This window comes from Nuphar pumila, chromosome 4 (assembly GCF_984573655.1).
Source record: "Nuphar pumila chromosome 4, dmNupPumi1.hap1.1, whole genome shotgun sequence".
Classification (NCBI taxonomy): domain Eukaryota; kingdom Viridiplantae; phylum Streptophyta; class Magnoliopsida; order Nymphaeales; family Nymphaeaceae; genus Nuphar; species Nuphar pumila.
In genome coordinates this window covers 122,100,107-122,125,737 of record NC_143252.1, presented here as the reverse complement: position 1 = coordinate 122,125,737, position 25,631 = coordinate 122,100,107, and the positions used below count along the sequence as shown (strand labels likewise).

At 34.5% G+C, this 25,631-nt stretch overlaps 1 protein-coding gene across 1 annotated transcript; it reads right to left on the bottom strand.

Annotated features, from left to right (window-relative positions):
* Nucleotides 1-6,865: 6,865 nt before the first annotated feature.
* Nucleotides 6,866-23,749, bottom strand: LOC149840862 (kelch repeat-containing protein At3g27220-like). The gene is made up of 7 exons (XM_090004569.1): nt 23,495-23,749; nt 22,374-22,547; nt 18,407-18,636; nt 15,626-15,796; nt 8,857-8,962; nt 8,462-8,668; nt 6,866-7,218 (listed from the first exon to the last, which is right to left on the bottom strand). The coding sequence occupies exons 1-7, from the start codon at nt 23,690-23,692 to the stop codon at nt 7,054-7,056; spliced, it is 1,251 nt and encodes a 416-aa protein (XP_089860695.1). The 5' UTR covers nt 23,693-23,749; the 3' UTR covers nt 6,866-7,053.
* Between the last annotated feature and the right edge of the window lie 1,882 nt (nt 23,750-25,631).

The window sequence follows — 25,631 nt, the reverse complement described above, 5'->3', positions numbered from 1 at the left end:
TAAATAAATAATTTAATTAACTAATAGTTTATCTTAATTAACTAACTAATTAACTTAATTGTTATGGGGTCCACTAGGCGGTGTCCCACCCTCTCTAGAGTCATCTAGAGTTTTAAAGACCCTCCTAGTGATGTCTCTAGAACTTGTAGTAGATCCCACTTGGGTTCATATCTAAAATGATTCAGATTCAAAAAACTTGATCCCGATCCAAAAGTCTGATCCAGATCCAGTCTTCATTTGAGTTGGATCTAAGAACTAAATAAAGAAATATAAATTCAAAATCAATTTAAATATCCATATCTAAACATGCAATCCAAATTCATATTGGATCCGAACCTAACTCATCCAAGATCTAATTAACCCTGAGTCACCCCTGAACCCCTGTGGGCTACCCTAACCACACCTAACACCCCACTGAGTTGAGCGTGACCCCTCTTAGCCTCTTCTGGAACCTGGTTTGAGTCCAAAACACAACTCGATCAACTTAGACTCTTGAATTTTGCGTAAGTATAAAAACTGGTTTTAACCAAAATTTAAAAGTTAAACTAAAACAAAATCTCAGGTGTTACACCAACCACTCGTTGGGGGGATCGCCAGCGTCATGGGGACATCCTCCCTATAGTCTTGTTCGGAGAGGACCAATGAGGAACCATGGATGCAGGGGTGCAATGACTTGTGGTGCAGGTTATAGTAGACCCCGCTATGGCCACAATGGGGCAGAACCGAGCAGCGCTATACCTGCCAATAGTGGTGGAAGGAGTCAGGAGCAGCAAAGAACAACCTATCACAAGGATGTTAGGATGATAATAGTGTGATAAAGCAGGAGCAAAAAAAGAAGGGAGTATTTAGAGAGGTAGAGTTCTACCTTTGGTAGAACTCCACTCTCTATGAGAGGCTATCTAGAGAAGACGTCACCCTCTAGATACGAAGATAATTAAAGAAGTAAATAAATAAAAGATAAAATAATAAGAGGATAACCTCTAGAAGAGATAGGTAGAACTCTACTCTCTAAAGGAGAGTCATCTAGAGGAGACGCCACCCTCTAGAGAGACCGCTTAAGATGAAATTTAAATTAAATAAAAATAAAGAAAAAAAAACAAAGAAATAACATTATAAAAGAGGAGGCTAAACGCCTCTCTCTCTCAAATCTTATTCTAGAGAGAGACCAACTCATGGGAGAGAGAGAAGAAAAGGAGAAGAAAGAAGAAAAAGAAAGAGAGGGAAAAGGAAGAAAAGAAAAGAAGAAGAAGAAAAAGAAGAAGAAAAAGAAGAAGAAGAAGAAGAAGAAGAAGAAGAAGAAGAAGAGGAAGGAGATAAAGAATTCATCTTTCTCACTAATCATCCATCATTTTTCAATCTTTTTTCACATCCGAATTAAGGTATGGGTTCCTCTCTAGATTCATACGGAAAGAAATAGTTTTAAATCAGGTTCATGTAAAATTTTAGATGGGAAAAGGGAAATCTGATTAAAAAACATGAATAAAAAATGCCTTGATTCACAATTTCATAAATTTTGACTTGTTATGAGCATGTCATTTATCTTTCATGTTTAAGCATGTATTGAACATGAATTTATTCTAGGAATTACATATCATGAGAAAAACATGTTGTCGATTTCTTGATTTAACCCTTTTATATTGAATATATATATATATATATATATATATATATATATATATATATATATATATATATATATATAGCCCTATCAATTTTGGGCACATGCTAACTTTTGGGTTCATGTTCAAGCATATCAATATACTTTGTTTGAATCAGACTTGATCCAAATCAGGTCACTGATTTCATCATATGGGCATCCTGATTAGATCTGCCTATATGCTTTCATGGGCACTCTAATCAGACTTGGCAACGGGCATACATGTTTTTTATGGTTGAATTAGTTTTATTTTCATGTTTTGATGCAAACAACGTGTTGCTGATAAATTTCTTTCAATGTTATCAAATCTGTGTTGTGCTAATATGTTAATCAGATGTTGTCTTGTATTTGTTGTGCAACCTAATCAGTTTGCTTATGCATATGTGCATGAGCAATCTGATCAGGTCAACACTTTTGGGTGTGGGTGCAGTCTGATCAGAATGGCCTACATGTCATGGCAGTGCAGGCTGATCATAACTACTATGGATAAATTTTCTTTATGATGTTATCAAAACTAATTTTCCTACGTGTTATTTTGATGGACAATTATAAAAAAATATGTTTTCAAGTGGTTATGTTAGTTGTGATTAAATAAGATTTTACATTATGTTTTTCTTGTTGCGATTAAATCGAAATACATGTGTTACCTGTTATCATATTTAGCAACATATCAGTTTGATGGCTGCCATCAAATTCATGAATATGCTTAATTTGTGATTGTTATAAAATCTATTTTTTCTGCTATAGTATGGATTGATATCAGATTTGATTACCTGTACTTTTATGGATTGTTATCAAATCTATTTTGATGTCGTTATGTTGATTGAAATCAACATTGTTTTGATGTTATGTTGATTGACATCATCACTATTTTGATGTTGTTATGTTGACGGTTATCAAATATGAACCTATGTTGTTATGTTGATTGTTATCAGAACTGTATATTCGTGTTCTATTGGCTGTCAATAAGACTGATTATTTTGTTAAAAGTGTGGATTGTTATCGACTTCATATGAATGTATTTTTTTAGGTTGTTTAGGGCAGCATTGCTACACATATATGTGTAGTATTACCACACTGTCAACAGCATGCTGTTGTGCACATTTTTGAGCAGCAACAACATGATGTTGACAACATGTTGCTGCTCACATTAGTGCAACAACGACATATTGTTGACAACATGTCGCTGGGGCACAATTATGCAGTGAAAATAAGTTTTTGCTGAGTAGGATGTTGTGTGCGATCTAACAAGAATTGGGCATTGTTTGTGCATATAAAATCTGATCAAATTTGACACCGACTGCATATGTGCAATCTGATTAAATTTGATAGAGTGTGTGCTTGTGCCTTCCGATCAGATTGGCCAGGGTCTTTTGCTGGTACAATTTAATCAATTTTGATAGCTTTGATGCATGTTTAATCTGGTCAGGCTACCAATGGATGTTACTTGATTGTGCATGTTTATGTATTCAAGCACTATGTTGCAAATGTGCATATCATGCACATAAAAATTCTGAGGTTTATTTTGATATTTGCATAAATACGATCATATGCATGGTTGGGTGTTTATGTATGAAATTGATTATAATAATATGTGTTGCAAGCATTTGTTCGTATGCGTATGTAATTGGCTTTATGTGCATTCATGTTGTGTAATTGAATGTGCATTGTGAACATATTTTAAAACAAGATATTTGTTGAATGTTCACTAAAATTTTATAAAAAGATGCATAAATCATTTTGAGATGCCTTTGTAGTCAGATGTAAACCACTGCGGGTCGTGTGGGCCAGAAGCATGTGTTTCTCCAATGTTGTTGATCTTATTTATGCATTACAAAATTTATTTCTGGAAATTATTAGTTTTCTTAAGTTAATTGTGTTGTTAAAATGTGGCAGGTTAGAGCTCAAAGTTGGTTTTGCATGTGGATTTGCAAAATGGTTCTTGTGTAAAGAACTTGAAATGATTTAAAATGGTAAAATAGACAAAAAAATCTAATTAATCTCTTCTTTGATGTCCCTTTCACAGTGTGGGAGTCTTGGATAGTGGTCATGGAGGATCGTGAGAATACTAAAACTCCGTGTGCGATTATGCTCTAAACTCGATATGGTGGTTCACTTTTCGACCGTGGTTTTAAGAAGATTTTAGCTACTTTTTCTGGGGGTATTGTTGACATAGCTGTAGTTTTGGTATACCAAGAAAGTGTCGTCAATGGTTGAAGATTTTCATTGATATCCTAACATTAGGTGAGGATTCTTAATGTTTCGATGGAATGTATGAATTTATGATATCGCTCGAGAAACAAGTATGAAACCCAATAATAAGATATACATTGTGTATTAAGCTACAACAAGAAACCTAATTTGGACTTCAGGAATTTGTGCCCATTTTGAGTATCTACGGGTTTAAGGAAAAGTAAAAGCTAAAATTGTGTGCATTTAATAGGGACATGCATATAAAAGCAACTCTGATAAATAATTTAATAAGTTATTCGTGCATGTGTATTGAATCATGCATATTTACTGTTCTGCATTAGTTCATGCATTGATGCATTTTTCTATTTCACATGATATTTATTGTTGCATGATACTTGTTTAAATGCTAGAACTGTAAGTTGATTATAGTGAACTGTTATTGTGATATTCCTCTAAAATTCTGCATGAATTTGGTTTATGCTATTTCTTTACTGTTTAATTTTTTAGAGAAATTTATACAAAGGACTTTGGTTCTTACCCGTTTTCAAACACCATTTTACAGGTCTAGGTGCTCAGTGATGGATTGACTTACAAGCTGGAGACTGCGACTCTTGTATAAGTAGTTTTGGGTTCTTGACAGAGTGGCTCCTTGACATAGATGATTTTTTATTTCAACCTATTTGACATTTATTCAATTGATTAATAAAGTTAATTATCGTTCGTTGATTCAGTGCACTATCTGTTGTGGTTTGGTATATATTAAATCTGTGAGACCCCAGATCCTTAGGTTTTGTTTATGCAATTATTTTAAAAAAAAAATCACTATTTTTATAAGGATTAGTTGGAGTCATTACAGAATCATCGCTATCTGATTCTGCATTATGCCTGTCATCGTTGCTAGCACAAAACGATTAATCAGCTACACAAAGTAAATCAAAACTTGTTGTTTCTATAACTTTCTTTGCTTTCAAAAATGCAATATTCCTACATTCTCAACTTTCAAGATTAACAAAAAACATAACACCTCTGGTTCATGCATAAATTAGAAAGATTGTCAAACTTTACCTATATTTGTAATATAACATCATGCAATAAAGATCATCGGTACTTGTTTGTCTAAGTAGTTTCACATCGTTTGCAGTGATCCTCTCATTATTAACTGTTGGGAATAATGATCTCAATAGCTGGCGGCAGAGATAGATGCACATTATCTACAAGATTTTCATCATTTTATTCTTATATATCACTTAAGGCTGTCACTTGATGTTTAACTATGCATCATCTAACTTCTTGTTTAATTATGCAAACATTGTCAATTCATATAGCTTTACTAGTAACTAAGTAAATGTTTTCCTCATATAACATTGATTGTACATTATCGCCATCCAAGAGATTATCCATATATTTTCACCATCTAATTTTAGAGTGCACTTATACCGGAGGACCATTAACTCTTACATTTATTCAATTTTACAAGACATTAATGCTACAAATTTCTTATAGTTGTTTTCAGAAACCATTATAGATCTTCAAAGGGGTTACTCGGTGTCACAATAAACTACAATACCCCCACAACGAATCACTATTCAATGCTTGTGCACAATCAACCCTAACCAATCAAACAAAAATAAATATTGACAAGCAATAGTAAAAAAATAAGTAACTATATAAAAAATCTCTCAAGATCGTAAACCTTAAATGACAAAAGAAAAAAATAAAAAGATATTGCAACCTTAATAGCTAACCGAAGAAGTGGAGGAGCAGGATATCACAACCTTGCATAAGGTGGTGCAAAAAAACTTTCACAGAAATCACTGAAAGAGTTGGGATTCTAGAGGGGGGAGGATTGGGGTAAACACTCATTCTAGATACAAACAAGAAAAAGAAAAAAAATTAAATGCACGACAGAATTTTGCAAGAAAAAAAAATCGCAATATAGGTAAGATGTAAATAAAAAATTTTGCAATATCAGACTTTCGCAAATGTTTTAGAATTTTGCAATACCTCATGTGATACTTGTCAACAATTTTTGGACTTCCACAAATTTTATGATTTTTGCACGTGATTGCAGGAAACTAGTCATGAGCTTTGCAAATTGTTTAAAATTTTGCAATCTTTTTTTAAAAAACTGCAATCTCATATGTGATTTTATGAATGAGCTCCTTGGGTGTTTTATTTTAGCGTCATGACAAGTAAAAATCAGAAATTCACAATTGTAAAAAATAAAAGCATCAAGAAAAAATTGAGAACCTACAATATTATCCATTCGATTGGTAAATTGCAATGCATTTTTGGAAATACATCATTTTTTTGTACAGATCATTTTTCATAAAATATATTTGTTACTAGTTAATGAACTTATACGATTGTTGGCTTGCTGAGACTATTTCATAAGTTCTTTATGAGCCAAACACAACCAGAGTCTCGAGCAGCTCCTCCCATATTCCAGCTCTAATTGGAAAAATCATCTTATAGATGTCATTAATCAAACTGCGTTGAATGGGACAAATTCTAATAGAAACTTCAAAATACAAAAAAAATTGCAAATTCTAAAAATAAAATTGCAAAACCCCACCTCTTGGCATGAAACTTTTACTCTAGGAATATAATCAGATTCAACAAAGCATATAAAAAACAAATACAAAATCACTTTGGAATTCCGTGGGTGCTTTTAGGTTCCTATTTTCTAAGAGCCTTAGGCCCTAACGTCTAAAAATCCTTCTGAAGATCCAATTATTGGGTGAGAATTAATTTTGAACCAAATTGAACATATCAATGAGCATTTGCATGATTTCACCATCTGTTCATGCTCAATTTCACAAATGATGCCTGGCCCATAAATCTATCCTTGACCATTGCCCTGCGTAACACCAATTTGTATAGTTTGCCTTTTTCCTCGTGGATTCCTTATCACAGTAATGCAACAATTTCCTTAATGAGTGGGAGTTGAATAGCATGGAGAAAAAAATGAGAAAATATTAGCCTTTTGGCTATAATATCTATAGACTGCACAAATCTCGCTAATGTATAGAATAAAATTAGTCAATTCATTGTCTTTTTCCAGACTTTTTGTCCACGTTACATGAAAACCAAGAAGATATGCACACACTAACAAAAAGAAGCTACTGGAAAAAATGTGAAAAAGAAGAAAATGAAACCGGATGATCCAAAGCCATATTAGCTGAACGGATGACAATGAATCATTAAAACTTTAATTTAGTTCTCCATGTGTTTCCTATGACCTTTCTGGGCGAAGGATCATCGGGCCCCCTGTCACGCTGCCCCGATGTAAAATATAACCAACCATCCCAATACCCAACAAGCGTAGTCTTATCTCTAAATGGCATTCTCCCAATCACTGACCATTCCTGCATGCAGAGTCAATGGAAATTTAGCTCACATCTTGCATCAAGATTGAGTGGGTAATGATACTAAACTGGTAATAATCGAACTTGCTTCATTTAATTAAAATATTGCAAATAAATTCGAAAGCAATGAACCCACTGTAAGCAATACAAGTCCAGCATAAAAATGGTTGCTCATTGTAGAAGCTAATACAATGCTCCAAGGCTTATTACAGTGGAAGGCAAAGCCTACCAATCTCAACTACACGGTTACAGTGGTAGTAATCATGCAAAATTCAGGATAAGCAATAAGAAACTCTCTTGATCACGAGAACATAATTGCTAAAAATAAAGTGTAGCAGAAAACCAACAAGCAACAGTAGTATAATGTCATCAGAATCAATTTAACTTGCAGATTAACACCATAAGAGAATTGAAGAAAACTGAGCAGCAGAAATTGAAGAGCACAAATCACAGTCAAAAGATTAGGTAATGCAACCAACTTGGTGCTATTTTGTTGGAGCACATAAACCAGACTAGCTGTATGATACACAAAATAAGAAGATGCACATAAGAATCTAGAGTGTTGCCTGGTTGTTAGTCTCGTGACAGATGAGTAAAAATTCCAGGAGAAGCCCTAAATCCTAATACAGGTAAGCCAAATTGTACCCGACCCATGGCCAACAAACTCAACCTATAGAATGAAGCATGAAACAAGGCCAATTGAAGATAACTTGAATATCTGACCATTAGACAAGATCCCAGGTCTCCTACAAGGTCCAATGCACAGAACCCCATGCAAACCTGATGGTTTTCAGTGCCAAACTATTACACAAAAAACAATGACTGTTTGAGAGCCTTTGGGATAGATCTAACGGCATCTATATCATTTTCCCAATTCTGTAAAGTTAAAGATTGTAGTAGAAAAGAGGCATTAAAACTGATTTTCATTTTGTTCATCTTTAGATCAAAGTATTCAAGTTGGTAACCATGTAATTTACTGTAAGGATTTTCTGTACATCAACACTACACATGGGATGATTAACAATTGGAAGACCACATCCAAGTGTTCGTCAGTAAAAGAATTCTTCCAAGAAACAGACGCAAGTTCCCAAGTCTTTAACTTTACAATTTGAGGTGTGGACTAAATAACCTAACCTAGGCACAATTGAATGACTCACATATCTTTCAAACTCCCAAAAGTTGTGTAGAAAGATAAATTTTTTCCATCATTAAACCTTTGATTAATAAGAAGATTAAATCATACCAATGTATCCAAACGAAATCGGAAGATTTCCCCAACAAGCATCATCCGCTTTGTCACTAGATGCTTCTCTGTTGTGCCTCCCACAATTATGATAGAATTGTTCAAAATTATCCATGCACACTCTATATGAGAATCAGGCTTTGGCATGGGAGGCCACTGGTTCCAATTTTTACCATCATCTGTCATGTAAACATCACCATATACTACCTGGAAACAGATCATAAGATGAACAAGTCAGTGCAGGGACAATTATTGGAAACAATATCCCTTGGCACTTAAACACCTACAAATTCTTTCGAGGAAAAACAAAAAATCCATGCACAAGGAGCCCAAGTGAACCAACATTCCCTTATAACGAACATGTACTACCAGAATGGAACACAAGGAATAGATACCTCATGCCTGCGGGAGCATTTGAAAATAGGTGATCCTGGTTTGGCCTGAAAATCACCCTCTTGACCCCCAATTACAATCAGACGATCATCGACAACAATACATGCCCTAACATCAAGAATTAAAAGTAAAAAACTTAGAATAAAATATCTCAGGAAAATAACAGGTTCAACAGAATAACAATGTCCGAGTACAATAGAGTACTTCTAGAGTAAAGTTGAACAAACAAATTATATTTTACATGATGAAAATTTCTCATTACCGCAAGTATCAAAATCTCCAACTTATTGATTATAATTATAACTGCAATCACATAGCTCGGTCAATTAACCAATTGAGCTTCTTTCTATAGATGGCAATGCCCAGACTAGTTGTATGAAGATCAAGACACTCAATCAGTTCAGTAAGCATTGCCTACTATTCATGCATTTCCCCGTCTGTAAGCCATTTGTCAGTAGATGCTAAATTGCTAATGACAACGCAGAGAAAATGACATGCCATATGGCAAGAAATGAGTCTTATAATAGTTGATAGGTACAACTGTCAGCTAAGGTTCAACGACAGAATTCTTGCATACCCATGCTAGGTTAAACGAAAGCATGATAATATCCTAAAGACAATGAAACACAGTAAAAAGATGCCAATTTCCTTCATCAGCTATTGAGAAACTGAGCAAATAGGCAAAAGGTAATCAGAAATTGTTATTTTGATCGCATGGAATGAGGGGGAGAACTTACTGCAATCCACTAAATAAAAAGCCCAGCTCATCTAAGTAGCACAGCTTAACCTCTCTCTCTCTCTCTCTCTATATATATATATATATGAATAGTGTTAGAAACTAAAATATTACCAAATGAGAGATATATTTGCAAGCCACCACAATTAGGGACATCTAAGAAGACCATGTCTACAGCATGGTGGCAATATTTCTGAAAAGGACACACTCCTATTTCTATGATTGAAAAGAACCTCACCTAGACACTGTGTGCTGCACATTGACCATAAGCCAATTGATATTCAGCACTTTGACTACAAGAGAGGCAGCAGAGGGCTCAAATGAGATGGATGGTCTAGTTACATTATCATAACCAAGATGTCTCAGATTTGAAGTCCATGGGGGGTTTATCCCCCCCCCCCACACACACACACAGAGAGAGAGAGAGACTGACAATTTTTATTTTGTATCAAAAGGTTGTCTTCAATCCAAACGTCAAATTCGGTTAGTTCCCAAGAATGAAAGATTTGAAAGAAAAAGGAAGATATGTGTTAACATTGCCAAATTTAGATAGGAAAACGAGACTTGGTTCTTTATGAAAGGTATGTACAACAAAAAAGACCTTGCAAGAAAAGACATAAGTGTCTGGGACTATTTTACTGTCTTGTCCCTTCTTTGGGATGAGTTAGCACTTTTTGAACTTATACGAGTAGCCACCGCAAACGTGGAACTTAAGCGTGAGCAAATAGAAAAAAACACAACTTTCAATTTTTACCAGGAATTCGAACAAGTGAGGTTTTCCCTTCTCCACAGACCCTCTGCTATGCCTCTTGAAGAGGTGTTTGCCAAAATATGTCAAAAGGAAACTCGTCTTTGAATGACTATAAAAGGAGGAGATAAAGTATTAGTCGAGGCTAAGCCCGGTAACTATATGAAAACATTCAAACCTCAACATTTTGGAAGACAAAATTATAATGAAGGATCACGAAAAATCATTTGCCACTATTGTAATGAATCAGATCATATCAAACCGACATGTCCAAAATAAAAGGTGGCTTTCATTGGAGAATCCACATCCAAGAAGAATGAAAAGACAAACAGAAGAGATCTTAAAATTTTCATTAGTCAACTAACAAACACACTCCAATAATTCTTCAAGACATCTTCTTTAACTTCGGGTGCCACTATTGCTTCATTATCTCCTCCAGGTATGTGCTTTTGAATTCTTGATTCAGGGGCCTCCTTTCAGATGACTCTGCATGAAAGTGTTCTTTAAGATGTATGCACTAACCGAAAATTGACTTGCGTTTCAACCACCTATGGGACATCTCTAAAAATCAACAATATTGAAACTTTGAACTTTCAAAAATTCTTTGTTACAAAAATTAGAGCTCCTAAATTGCATTTCAATATTTTTTCTATTTCACAAATTTCTGACGATGGATGTGAAATCTTCTTCTCAACTAAAGGGTTCACAGTGCAGGATCTCCAATCAAGAATGTAGATGGCATAAAAGACTTGGACATCCAAGCTTATCTAAGACGTTTCTTTTTCCTTTTGCAGAAAATTTTTTGAATAAAAAATATATTGTTTGCAAATATAGCATTCTTGAAAAATAAAATCAATTCATTTTCCAAATAGAATCTTTATTTCTAAAAAACAACCTTTTGAGTTAGTGTGTTCAAATGTAAGGGGCCCATCCTCGGTCATGTTAAAAGGTGGCTATTCATATTATGTTACATTTATTGATGATTTCACTAGATATGTATGGGTTTACTTCCTTAACTTCAAATCGAATGTTCTCATGTTTTAAGAAATCTCACATGATTATTAAAAATCAATTTCAAAGCAATATTTTTATACTTAGGTCCGATTTGGGTGGAAAATATATATCAAAATATTTTCAAAATTATTTAAAACAAAATAATTTTTTTCATCAAAGATCTTGTCCTAGGACTCAACAAAATGGATTGGTGGAAAAAATAGATATATCATAGAAATCGCTAGAACCATACTTATTTCTAAAGATATTCCTAAAAGTTTTTGGGTTGAAGCCGTCTTGACTTCAATTTATTTAATAAATAGAATGCCTTCATCCTCTCTGCAAAATATTTCTCCATTCGAAAAATTATTTAACATAACACACGGTTTCAAGCGATTACGAATTTTTGGTTGCAAATATTTTGTTCTTACTCATAAAAATGCCAAATTGTCTCCAAAATCCTTTGAAAGTGTTTTTGTTGGGTATGGTAAAACTCACAAAGGGTATAGGTGTTTTGATCTTAAAAGTAATAAACTATATGTTTCTAAAGATGTAACTTTCTTGGAAAGTGAAAATGGTTTTGATAAAAAAGATAACAAAAAGGAAGTAGACTATAGTTTTTTTTTTATCTTTTGCCAAAATAAGAGCATGGTTTCTATGAATCAAATGATTGTGAGATAAATCATGATAGCAATTCTATTTGTGACAACTCTTTAGATTAGATAATGATGTTGATGATAGACATCATCATGTTGATGATAATTTAGAGTCATCTCATAATAATGATAATGTGGTTGAAAATTCCTCTAATGATATGCATGTCTATACCCAACGTGAGCAAAGAGATCAACCATGTACTTATGAAAAGCATTCATAAGGTGTACCCATAGAAGAGTCAACCCTTAAGAGATCCAACTAAGTCTTTAATCCACCAAATAGGTTTTTGTCATATGACTTATTTTCTCTAAACTATAGAGTTTGTTTAATGGCACTCCACTCTTACCATGAACCATCACATTACAACGAAGCTAAAAACTATCCTCATTGGATTGAAGCCATGAACATAAAACTAGATTCCCTTCATAAGGCCAACACATGAAGTAGTTAGTCTACCATTAGGAAAGAAACTCATAAGACATAGATGAGCATTTAAGGTCAGAACTAAAAGTGTTGAAAATCTTTAAAGATACAAAACTAGGTTAGTTACCAAAAGGTATGCTCAAGAATATGAGATTGATTATAAGGAAACCTTTGCATCGGTAGCAAGAATAACTAGTGCAAGAACCCTGATAGTCGTTTCCTCTATCCAAAAGTGATCAATTTACCAGTTAGATGTCAAAAATATCTTTTTCAATTGAGGACTTAATGAAGAAGTTTATACGGATCCTCCGCCGGGGTTTGACATTGATAGAGGAAAAACTCTTAAACTTTTTGTATGGATTTAAACAAGCCACTAAGGCATGGTATGATAGATTCAGTGTTATGATCAGTTTAGGTTATCGCTCTTGTTATACTCACATTGTTCTTTTTGTCAAAAATACAAGTACTAACATTGTTATTCTATTGCTTTATGTATATGATATGATAATCATAAGAAATGACAAAAAGGGAGCTGATGAAATTAAAACTATCTTAAAGAAAAAAATTGATAAAAACTATCTTAAAGAAAAAAATGGATATGTCTAATCTGAGCTTTTTGAGATATTTTTAGGTATTGAAGTTGCTTACTCACTCATAAGGTATACCTTGTTTTAAATGAATCTTGTTGCAGATATTTGTGATAAGTCGGGAATTTCTGATGATAAGAAGGTGGGCACTCAAGAAGTTGTCAATGCGAAACTAAGGCTAGAAGATGAAACATTGCATGAAGATCTTACTGCTTACAAATAGTTGATTGGATCACTCACCTACTTGTCTATCACTTGACGAGATATAGCTCATGTTGGTCATGCAACAAATTAATTTAAGCATGCTCCAACTACTGTGCACATGAGTGTATTGTTAAGGATTGTCAGATACAATAAAAACTCCATCACTAAAGGGTTTTTCTTATCCTCATCTTTGTCTTTAGATTTACTTATATTGATGCAGATTGAAAAGGAAATCCTAATGATAGAATCTCAATAACTAGTATTTATGTTTTCTTAAGAAATTCTTTAATTTCTTGGAGATGCAAGAAGCAGCAAAAAGTTTCACTATCACCCATTGAAGCTAAGTATCGTGCAAAGACTGCAACAACCACGACACATGTATGGCTAAGAAATCTTCTTAGAGATATGGGTGTAAACATCTCCAACCCTTTGAAGATGTGTTGCAATAATAAAAGCTCAATTTACATTGCAAGCAATCACACCTTCCATGAGCGAACAAAACATATTGAGATAGATTGTCATTATGTACGAGATGAATACCTGAGATGGACTATCGAGTTACAGCATGTTACTTTTGAGTATCAACTTACAAACTTCTTCACTAAAGTTCTTCATGCACCTTGGTTCATCTTTCTCCTTAACAAACTTTCGGTAATCACACCGTAAGTTTAAGGGCGGGTGTAATATATATATATATATATATATATATATATATATATATATATATATATATATATATATATATATATATATATATATATATATTGATGTAATAGGCAATATCCATCAGGGGCATTTTGGTCTTTTAGCCTACGTAATAGGGTCTGTCCATTAGGGACATATTTGTTTTTTTCCTTTCTTATTTTCTTATTTTATTTTTATGTCTTTTATTCATTGTGTAGGGGTTCTATGGTCAAAAGACCATAGAGTTGTTGGGAGCAATCCCAATAACTATAATTCTAGTCGTTGACTCTATTGGGAGCTCCCCAAGGCCATCTAAGTGTATATATAGAGAGTGTTTCCCCCTCTTTTGTTAATGCTTTCCTTAAGCATTTGTTAGTCAATAAAAGCATTTTTTATGTTGTTTGTGTTCTCTTGATTGGCCATTAGTAGCCACCGTATGCACTTTTGTGCTTGTGTGTTCTTGTATTGGCTTTTGCCTTTTGTATTGCCCCTTAGTGGACTTGTATTTGTGCTTAAGCACTTTGTTTTTGCATTTCCACTTGTTTCATTACAAGAACAAGTGAAGCTAAATTCCTAAATAGTTCTTTTTTATTCACTTGATTTTAGTTTACCAGTTCATTTATGTAAAAGACATTTTTTCTTTAGCATTTCTAACAATTATTCTACAGCCAAACTTACATATCTGCCTTAAAAGAATCGACGAAAGATTGTAAGCAAAAACATGTATAATAATCATCTTCACGTTCAATATAATTAATGCCTGTAAAAACACTAGTAGAAAAGACTGAACCACTAAAGAATGGCTTGTTACACAACCAGAGGATGATTGAGTCAACCAAGGAAATGGCTTCACATATGTTACACATTGATGAGGCCATTAGGCCCCCAAATATTGATGGTCTGGCTTTGCAACAGAGAACAAAGATGTTTGTGCAACAAGAAAATTCAAGAGTCTCCATTTTGTTTCTTTTGAAATGGAACAAAAAACAAACAACAAACAAGACATTTCTGTTTTGTTACAAAAGAAGATGGGGAATATATTGCCGATATTTGGAAATAGTGCAATAATACAACAAATATAGGTTGCAGATATTAAAGGACATATACCACAATATCTTCAAAATATTGGTTATGTCAAAAATATTGCAATATTATTGCTATAATATCACAGCATTTTAGAAAAAACATTATTTTGTATACTTAAATATATCTTTTCTTGATTCTTTTTTTTTATGTTTTCATAAAAAGAATACTGCTAAAACATATAATATCACAGCAATTTAGAAGAAACCTTACTTTGTATACTTAAATATATCTTTTCCTGATTCTTTGTTTATTTTATTTTTAAAAACTTTGTTGATTTTTTTATGTTTTCATAAAAAGAGTAGGGATAAAACATATTATATCATATCCTTTTTAGTTTTTTTTTATTTGTACATATGTTAAAGGATCCAAGAGTTTTTTGAGAAAAACCACTTTTGGACCTTGCCGAGAAATTACCTTGAACAATATTTGTGGCTATGCTTTCATATCGTTCCATGGGCAAGGATAAATCTAAGTGACTTTTTCTCTTAAGAAAAATCAATATCAGGTGTGATTCCAAGTAACATAACCAGAGAAAACTTAAAAGGAAAATGTGTTGGCACTTCACATCAAAAGAAAAACAAGAGTAGCCATTCAGGCTTGGATTAATTATTTTATCATCTGACATCTAAAAATTACCAGAACAACCAACAAACCTGTGAGGCCCACCACGAGGTATAGGAGTCTCGGATCTCCACTTCTTTTCTAATGCTTTGCCATCATTTACAGCAATACTCCAGTGCTCCACCCCAGGTTCATGGCGATCCTCTTTGCTACCTCCCATTACATGGAGTCTACCTCTCCACAGTTGGGTAGCTGGTGCATACCTATAAGCTATCATGTTATAATTTTTTGAACTCCTCTTAAAAGCATGACGACTCTAGCTAGCAGCTCTTAAGTGCAAACGGCAAGAAAAATTCTGAATGGCTACCAGACTTCATCAAAGCAACAAGAATTTCAAATTTCAAAGGACCAAAAGCATGAAGCCTACATATTCTGCAAGAACATCTATCATGTGTGGTTCAGTTCACAAGCATGAATCATATTGTGCGTCTTCCTGGGACACAACTATTAATTATTCCATGAAAAGGCTGTGTTTATAATGGAAACAATGTATCATGGATGCTGCAAAACAAGAAAACTTGCTTTGACCAACTACACGAGAAGAGTAGGACATATAACATATTACACCAATGCTAAGGTAAATTTATCCAGGTGCTGCTTAATGATAAAGAAAGAAAATAAGAAATCTATAGACAGAAAAAGGACACATCATGTACTCATGCGACATTCATGTACTCCAGTTAGCTATATCCATAATTTCATTACAATGTCAAAAGTCAAAACTAATCTTACTTCCAGCAGATGACCACTGCAATCTCATGCAGATTGAAGAGGGTGGCCTGATCCTATCTTGGATAGGGAAGGATACCTCCTACTACAAACAGTTTTTTGCGAAAGCAAATCACCTAGAAGCAAGGTCTTAAAAAAGCTTGAAGTGGAAATGAAGCAGTTCTCAGACATTCTGAAATGAGGATTACGCCTGGAGGTGGTCTAAGGTGTAAGCCTTTACTTCAATTTTCCACTTTTTCTTTTAAAGTTAAGTTGGTTGGACTTCTAATCCAACCTAGTTTTTTTTTCATCAATGCGTACATCCAATTAATTCTTCAAAATATGATTAAACCATGGTCCAAACCCATCAAAGATGAGTGACAACAGTTGATGACTGATTGATGAAAACCATCGTTCAGTTCAGACCATATTAACCATTATCAATCTCGTGATGATATCATTAAGGGGTTTTCTCCAGACATTTAGAAAAATGACTCCCTCCATAATGTCTCAGGATTTTTAACTGAAACATAAAAACTTGAAGAATAGATCTGTTAAGAATATAACATGATAATGCTGCAAATATTTTCATTTTTTAAATTTCAAAGATATTTTTGGAGTTCTTATCAATTTGTGGAGCAAAAACTTTTAAATATGCAATAAAATTGAAAAATAACTTAACGATTGGTGTCTCTGGTTCCAAACCAATGGTAAGGATCTGAAAAAGTCCGTGCTCAGAAAACTGATTATTGCATGTGAATTGGTAATGAAGGCAACAAAGGTGGAACAATAAAATATTGTTTCCAAGCTAATGTTAGGGATGCAAATGATTTTTTGCCTTGCTTCAAGAATTTCTCCCTTTTAGACACAGACTAGAAGAACAATGGCTTTTCCCAGAAATCTAATGATAATGTTCCATCAAAAGTAAACGACCTTTTCTCCACTGTTGATTTCATTTCATTTGAAGATATATTTGTCGCACAAATAAGAATTTAACTATTCTATGGGCATTCTCTTACACAGATTTAAAGTGAGAAGAGAGGGAGACAAGGAGAAACAAGGTCTGGGTAAAAGTATAAAGAAAAACAATATTGATAACAATGTGACTCAGAGCACAATAGTAGCAAAAGGTAGACATCTCTTTTTTTTTTCAAATTTTGAGTACATAATGATGGATTGTCAAAAACTTATGAGGTTATCTGAAAGGATTAGGTGCTTAGTTTCACCAATTTTTGCTATCTTATTGCTTACCCATTTTTCCAGATTATGTCTAATATTGCAGAAAAGGAGGGCCATATTGTTAAGATTTGTGTGTGTGTGTGTGTGTGTGTGTGTGTGTGTGTGTGTGTGTGTGTGTGTGTGTGTGTGTGTGTGTGTGTGTGTATATATATATCACTGTAATAGGTAAATACCCATCAGGAGTATTTTTGTCTTTTCACATATGTAATAGGCTGTGCCCATTAGGGGCACTTTAGTTTTTTTTTTCCTTTCTTTCTTTTGTCTTTTTTGGATTGAGCTAAGGGCATTAAAGTCCTTAGCTCATAGATCCATTGGGGGTGGTCTCAAGGGCTCTTGAGCTCCCTTTTGTATATATAAAGGGGGTAATCCCCCTCTTGTAACTTAATGCTTCTCTTAAGCATTCATGCTCAATAATATGAATATCTTTTATGTTCTTGTGTTCCTCTTTTTAATTTTTTGATGTCTTGAATGCACTTAGTGCTTGTGTAGTGCCTTTGTGCTCTTATATTGTCCCTTAGTTGGACTTGTGTATGTGCATATGCATATGCATGTGCACTTTGTGTTTAGAATCTTGTAAGCCCTTAGAGGCCCTTGCTTATATTTATGCATATTTCATTACACGTATGTCAGCATTATCGGTACAAGCAGATAAGATTTTTCTGACATGTGATAATCAAATCTTAAAGAAGAGAAACAGTTATTTCTTGGGTTCCAAGATGAAGGAAATTAGAAAAAAAAAGAACATCAAAGATTCAGTTTTTCATCACTTGAGAGGAGATTTCATGACCATAAACAAGATTGCAACAAATGAACAAATTAGTGTTTTAAAGATAGATGTTATGTAATGTATGCACTAAAGAAAGCACCTGGGGAGAGGTAATGGAGGCAGCTCCCCCCACTGCTTTGTCTCTGTGTCCAGTACAAAGCATTTAGCTGTTGGCCCTCGGCATTGTGGTCCATACTGTCCAGTAACAAGATAAATATATCTGCCATCTGTTGCCACTCCTAAATGTGAATGTGCCATTTCTTTTGGTGTATCAAATCTTCCTCCCCACGTGTTATTACTAAAATTATAAATATCCACATGAGAATGAACCTGGAGCACAGTAAAATCAGAAATCAATAAAATGCTTAAAACTAGAAGGTTTCTTTCCTTGTTGAATTCATAATTTTATGTTAATAAGGAAAATCAAAAGATTCAGAAGACTTGTGTCTGAGAAACAAAATCTATGCATCACATTATAACATGATCCTTGATAGGCCACATACAAAAATTTTCATCCCACCACTTATAAATGTTCCATCAAAGGAAATGTATTATGTGTAGAACTGCACGTGCACATGTGTAGACACGGTGTATGTTTGAAATAGTAAGACATGAGTGGCTAAACCAATAATAAATGAACGAGAGACTAAAAGACAATAAAATACTTGCATTTCATTCAATAAGTTTTCTAAATGATCCACATAAAACCATCAAGATATGATTCCACACTTAATCATCGAGGTGCTAGACACTTAAAACAAAGTTAAGCTGATAAACAAATATATATATATATAGAGAGAGAGAGGAATGAAAACCTCCCCAATAAAAATGGTCCCAAACCTACCAAATGGAAAAAATTTGGTGTTTTTTTTCAAAATTCTGACAGTACTGATGTGTTCAGCATGATTGATTTACTAGAAATCAACTCTTGGATCATGAATTTTGGATAGAAAAAATGGTATTTGGAGCCTTGAAAATTTATGAAAATTGTACGCCATTGATTTTTGAAACTTATAAAAACCTATCCATGCAATGGAATCAAATGCTCCAAGAACTTATTCCTATAAAAACAAGCATATAGATCACATCTGTTCGGTTGGAATTTTGAAAAAAACACCAAAATCCAATAAAACGTCCAATTGGTAGGTTTGGGAGGGTTTTCCATTGGGGAGGTTTTCATTCCTCTCTCTCTCTCTCTCTCTCTATATATATATATATATATATATATATATATATATATATATATTCCATAAGTGCAGCCACTACATGTTAAACACTAATATCTCCAACAGTGTCCGATAATGGTGCTACCAAGCATTGGACGATGAGCTAGCTGGTAAGTGGTATCATAGGTAACGAGTATTCCCTCACAAAAAAAAAACATAGTTAACAAGTAGTAATGCAGCTTTCTTGAATTTCATGCACAGTTTTTCATCACATGTAGATGTTGTCCACTTGAAGTTTCAAAACCTAAATTATCAAAAATCAACACAGGAACAATAAAATCTCAGCAGCTTTGAGGAGGCACTGCTTCGCCCCATCTCTCCAAGTTTTAAGGCCAATCATGCATGTGATCTAGACCATCACCTCCAACTACTAATTGCTTGTGCCATGTACTGCACTACCAGGATAAGCCTTCTTAAATCAAATACTGGCTACTCATCCGTGCATCACTGCTACCCATGGTAAATTATATTTGGCATTCAAACTTCGTCAGGTGATTGTTTTATAAGATCACTTTCTTTCTATGATACAACAACAAAAGGAAATCCTTGATATACATCAAATATAGCTAGTACCACATAACTTGAACTTCCAAGATAGAAACTATCATTTGCAAATTGCAACATGTTTTTATATGATCTTATCCCTTAGTAAGTAAAAATGCAGCAGCACTGTGCATTATTAGCTACTTGAGCCACAATTGATTGGACACCCTTCTTTTCTTCCAAATCTGCACTTGAGTTATTCACCTGTTCACGCATCCTTGACCAGAAATGCAAGCAATCAAGATTTTAATACCAGATTATATATATTTTTTATATTGGAAAGAAAGAAGCAAAATGAGGAGGGAGAGCAACAAAGCCTAGAGTGCTACAGCATCTACTTCATGAAGATAGTTCTTGGCAAAAGACTGGGGCTTTTGATTAGTCCCACACCTATCTATCATCATGATAATGCAGTACTATATGTGCAACCATGGATAGGATTTTCCACGGAGAAACCTGGGCCTTATATCAATTAATTTAACCCACCTGAAAATAATTGTTTTCTCCATAATGCCTCAAACCAAACCTGGCCTTGTCCTCCTATTCTATTCTTTTCTTTTCCGTTTCTATAGCATAATCAGCAACAAAAAAATAAACAGGCAAACTGTTGAACTTTATTATTATTCTTTTATATGCAATTTATTATTACATATTTTCCTTTTGACAAAGTATGATTTTGAGTTATAAACAACAAGCAATCCGATCACTATGCACACCTGCAAAACCTAATCATTATAGCAAGACAATACAGAAAAATCACTATTCTTCTATGCTCTCTGCATATTTTCAAAATTCGTAGAGGTTCCCATACTCACGTAATTCACTGGTTTAATGTGGCTATCCATAACACCCATCAAATATGCTTTAGTTACATAATTCATCATGGAAAACAAGCATTTCTATCTCTGATCTTTTTAACTAAGGCTAATGAAACACTTTCACATTGATTGATGGTTTAAAAGCCAGAATATAGCCCCAAGAAATATGATTTATGTTTTAAAAAATCTTTATTATCTCTCTCTCTCTCTCTCTCTATATATATATATATATATATATATATAATATATGCCTACCACTTTTCTGACCTACCGCCAGCTTACCGGCCTTTTGAAGGTTTTTTTTTCATGTTTTCCTTAAATCTGACCACAGATGTGTTCTACATGCTTGATTTTACAGGAATCGACTCTTGGATCGTCTCATTCTGACATTCAGTTAGGTTTTTATTAGATTTAAAAATTGACGGTCTAAAATTTTCATAGATATTTAAGGCTTAAAAAATTTAATTTTTTTATCGAAAAAACATGATTCAAATGTTGTTTCCTAGCAAATTAACCATGCCGAACACATCTGCAGGGTCAGATTAGCGAAAAAACCCAGAAAACACCCGTTCACTCACAGTAAGCAGACACCACCTACTCTATATATATAATTTTCAGTTGTTTGTACATGAAATCTAGTAGACAACAGTATTTTTTCACTTTTCCCATTAATTTTTGCAGATCTAACCTTATAGATGTGATCAACATTGTTTATTTAGTAGAAAACAGGTTTTGGATCATGTTTTTGTAATATGTAAGTTGGTTTTCCAAGAGCTTCAAAAATCAATGGTCCATAATATACCAAAATTTCATCACACAAAAAAATCATATTTTTACATCAGAAAAAGATGATCCAAGTGTGAGGCAGGAGACATAATCAGCAGTAGATTTTGCAAGATTTCAAAGACCCAAAGTTGCTATGGATGAAAGAGTGAACGTTCAAGAGGAATCTAGAAGTGGTGGAGAATGGGAAGCTTCAGACCCATTAAATAACTGAAAGGTGTTTGGTTGTTAGAGATACTACACAAGGATGATGGTGGATAATCATGTTGCTGTTGGAATTTGGTCAAAGTACAAGGTAAGGTTTTCTCTATATATGTCAAAGGTCAAGCTCTCATAGCCATACATGTTTTGACTTCATAGAAACATAGAAAGCCATGGATTGGAAAGACAACCCATCCACCTCATTACACAGACAATGAATGACTGTAGCATCTACATGCTTAACAACTCAAGGACCTTAATCACCCATATAGAAAATAAAAACAAAAGGCATCAACTATTCCAATTAATCCAGGTTATAAGAGAACACAAAAGAGTACTAATATTGACTAGAAAACTATCAACATCTTAGCATGCAATATCTGACACACTGACAATTCTCTTTGTTCTAAGTCAAGGCTTACAACTGATTAAAAGGAAAAAAAATAAATTATCACAGAATGAGCTGCTACATCTGAAAAGATGACTGAACACTCACATGATCAAGGTTAGCATATCCAGAAAACACATACAAAAGATTCTTAAGCTGTACAGCATAACCATCTAGACGAGGCACAGGTGCTTCTTCCATCTCCTCCCACTCTAACTCAGGTGCAGGTAGATCAGCATAGGTTGCATTCAACTCCAATTTCTGAAAATTAGCAGGTGCTTTCTGGAGAAAACAAAAGAAGAGATCGTTAATGTCCTATTTGGTATAGTAAACCATATTAAAGACATTCACATCTATCTGGATACTTTTCTTAGTAATAATGTTAATATTTTCACTATCTTTTTTTTATAAGCAACTTGTTAAATTAATTATATATATATATATATATAACTGTATATATTTTTTTATTTATATAATATAGCATATATATAAATATAATATTTATTTAGTAACCTTGCACTTTCAAAAATGTCATTATTTTAAGAGTGTTTGTCATTTTAACACGGTTGAATCCATCTAATGTTAAACACAACTAGTTTAATGTTAGATTCACCCTCTTTCTCTCTCTCTATATATATATATATATCCCAAGTTGAAGGAAGAATCAAATATTCAGTGATAAAATCATTCACTCCAGAGTATGGCGCTGGGAGAGAAATGACTACATAAAAGCAGAAAAGCAAGCTAGTTCATTTACGCATAACAGACAATCCGGACGATGAAAGACAACAACGCATTGAATCATCCAAATCGATCAAAACTTCCAAATTCTTTTCACCAACTGAGCATATATTGTTTTCTTTACAGATTGATATTACGTTCACATTGCTACACAAAATTTCCTAACACCATAATAAGCTAAAGCGACGACATGCTCAAATAATAAACCTCGGAATCTTTATTAATTCTTTTCCCGCTGAAACCCCTTTCTAAAAAAAAGATAAAAGAAAAAAAAAGACCACTAACCATCAATACAACCATTGATTCAGCCACCCATAAAGAAACAAACACACCCTCACAACTGAAAATCCGAAATCAAAACGTTATTTCCAAACCATAAATCCCAAAAAACCCACCAATATCTCCCTAATCACGAATGGTGACCCAGAAAACCCCAAAAAAAACGGAAGAATCAGAAAACGAAGCAATGCGGGTCGATTTGGACAGACCTTCGTCTTGTGTTTCTCGACGGGAACGACGAGCCTCCGCACCCTGGAGATGGAAGAGAAGTAGGAGGAGGAGGAAGATGATGATAAGGCCCAGAGGAGGTTGAAGAGGAGGGCGGCCGCCAGAAGAGCGAAGCAGGCGAAGAGGACGACCTGTCTTAGAACGGGATGCTTCCCATTGATCCCTCTCACCATCTTCATCTCCTTCGACGACGCAGATAAGGTTTGCTGTACCAGCACGCTCTTCTACAGCATCGATCTCGTTGGGGAGAAAACGGAGAAGAAATAATGGCGGAGAGAGAGAGAGAGAGATGTCTGTGGGCGCTCTCTGTATTTCAATTCTTTGCCAGCGAGTTAATTGCGAAAGGAAAACATTGGGCTGAAATAAAAATTAAAAAACAAGTTATTTGAAGTTTTATTTGCCACGTATTTTATTTTTTGTCCAGGTTTCCAGATTTGCCTACTGTTTGGTGAAGGTGAAGGCATTTTGAAATGGACTTGATGGTTGCGTGAAATCTAGTGTCGCTACTTGGTGTTATGTTCTCTCTCTCTCTCTCTCTCTTTTCTTTTTAGTTTTCTTTTTTTTTTCGAACGATCCGCAAGCGGGTTTTTAGGCCCCAAGAAAACCCGTGGGACGGACAAGCCCACCGAATCCACCGACGCCAGTTGGTTGACGGCAGGGACCTCGAGGTGGATCGGATCCTAAAATATAGGACCCGGTGATGGTAACTAGTGGCACCGGTAAGTCCTCATTAGGTCAGGCTGAATCATTGGTCTAACCCTGTAATCCCGGGTCTATGGGCCCGGAATATCTTAATTTGTTAATTTAGCATCTGATCCTAGAACCACTAAGGATCCATATCAGCATCCGTATACTGGTAAGTACTTATTACACCTGGTATGGACCTTCACCGATAACAGATTCACTTAGGGATGCAAATGGGTCAGATGTGACCAATAATACCATATCCAATTAATTGAATGTTGGCTAAACGGATTTGAAAATCAATTCGGAACTGAATGATGAAAAGCTCATAGTCATACCAGATCCGATTTTTACATGTAAATGGATTCAGATATTCATCAAATTCTGATATTTGTCCCATTTGGTAGCAAAAATTCAAAACCATATCTGCATCCAATTATAATTGGATATGGTTTTGACTTACCAAATGCAACTAAACCGAATCGAATTTGGTTAGATATTGGATAAAATCTGATTCATTGACATCCTTCACCAGAAGCAAATCAGTGATGCATATAAAAACCTGGCCTGTTTTGTGTAACTTGGATTTGGAACCATATAAAAACCAAGGAACCGGTTTTGTTGGCAAGGACCCGTAATCTGCCTGAGTCTATGTAACTAGCTACTTGCTCCAAGTGGGTCGGGTCCATATGAATCTTGTGACAAGACCCTAGTGGGCCTTTCACATGGTATCCAACAATGTCCAACTTGGTCAATCCCAAGTTTTATAATTTGGATTGAAAGCCAAGTACATTCCTACAGATTGGGCATACAAGGGGCCCCTCTCTTCTTTTTTTAATTCTTGGAGTCATGTTAGGGTTACTCAAACTTATTTTATTGGAGTGTCAAGTTCATCACATGTAGATGTAGGGACGTCAACGGTCGGATTTGGGTCAAATATGTAACTGAGTGCAAATCCATTTAGCAAATTAAACAGATTCCAATTAAAAAACGGATTTGGGTTTGATATAAAGCTTTATATGTAAATCCAAATCTGAGCTTGAATTTGAATCCAAATCCAATGGATATCAGAATCAGCTTGTGGCAAAAAGCCTAAAACTATGTCGTGTTTAGCTATATCCAAGCTATTCAGATTTGGATTTGGTGCCATCCTTTTTCATCTCAATACTAACTTGATTCCAAATTAGATTGGATCAGATTCAATAACTTAATCGGACCCATTTATATCTAGAAAACCAAAACTGGAAAATCCACAATTGATGCCTCACCAAAAGCTATTTATGGACCCATATAGTGGGGCTGTGGTGGGAGACCCTCAGGTGGCATGGGCTCGTAAATAGTTTTGGTAGACCCCAGATCCTCTCAACCCTATATCATTGGGTCAACTTGACTCTCATTAACACACTGACACTTGCACACACAATAACCACATTT

Excerpts from the sequence above, each read along its gene's own strand:
- LOC149840862 (XM_090004569.1), bottom strand. The coding sequence starts at position 23,692 with ATGAAGATGGTGAGAGGGATCAATGGGAAGCATCCCGTTCTAAGACAG. Across the intron at positions 15,797-18,406 it reads CCTCCATTACCTCTCCCCAG|GTATGCACCAGCTACCCAAC; the intron begins GTGCTTTCTTTA and ends GATAGCTTATAG. Across the intron at positions 7,219-8,461 it reads GATTTCGTTTGGATACATTG|GAATGGTCAGTGATTGGGAG; the intron begins GTATGATTTAAT and ends CTCTGCATGCAG.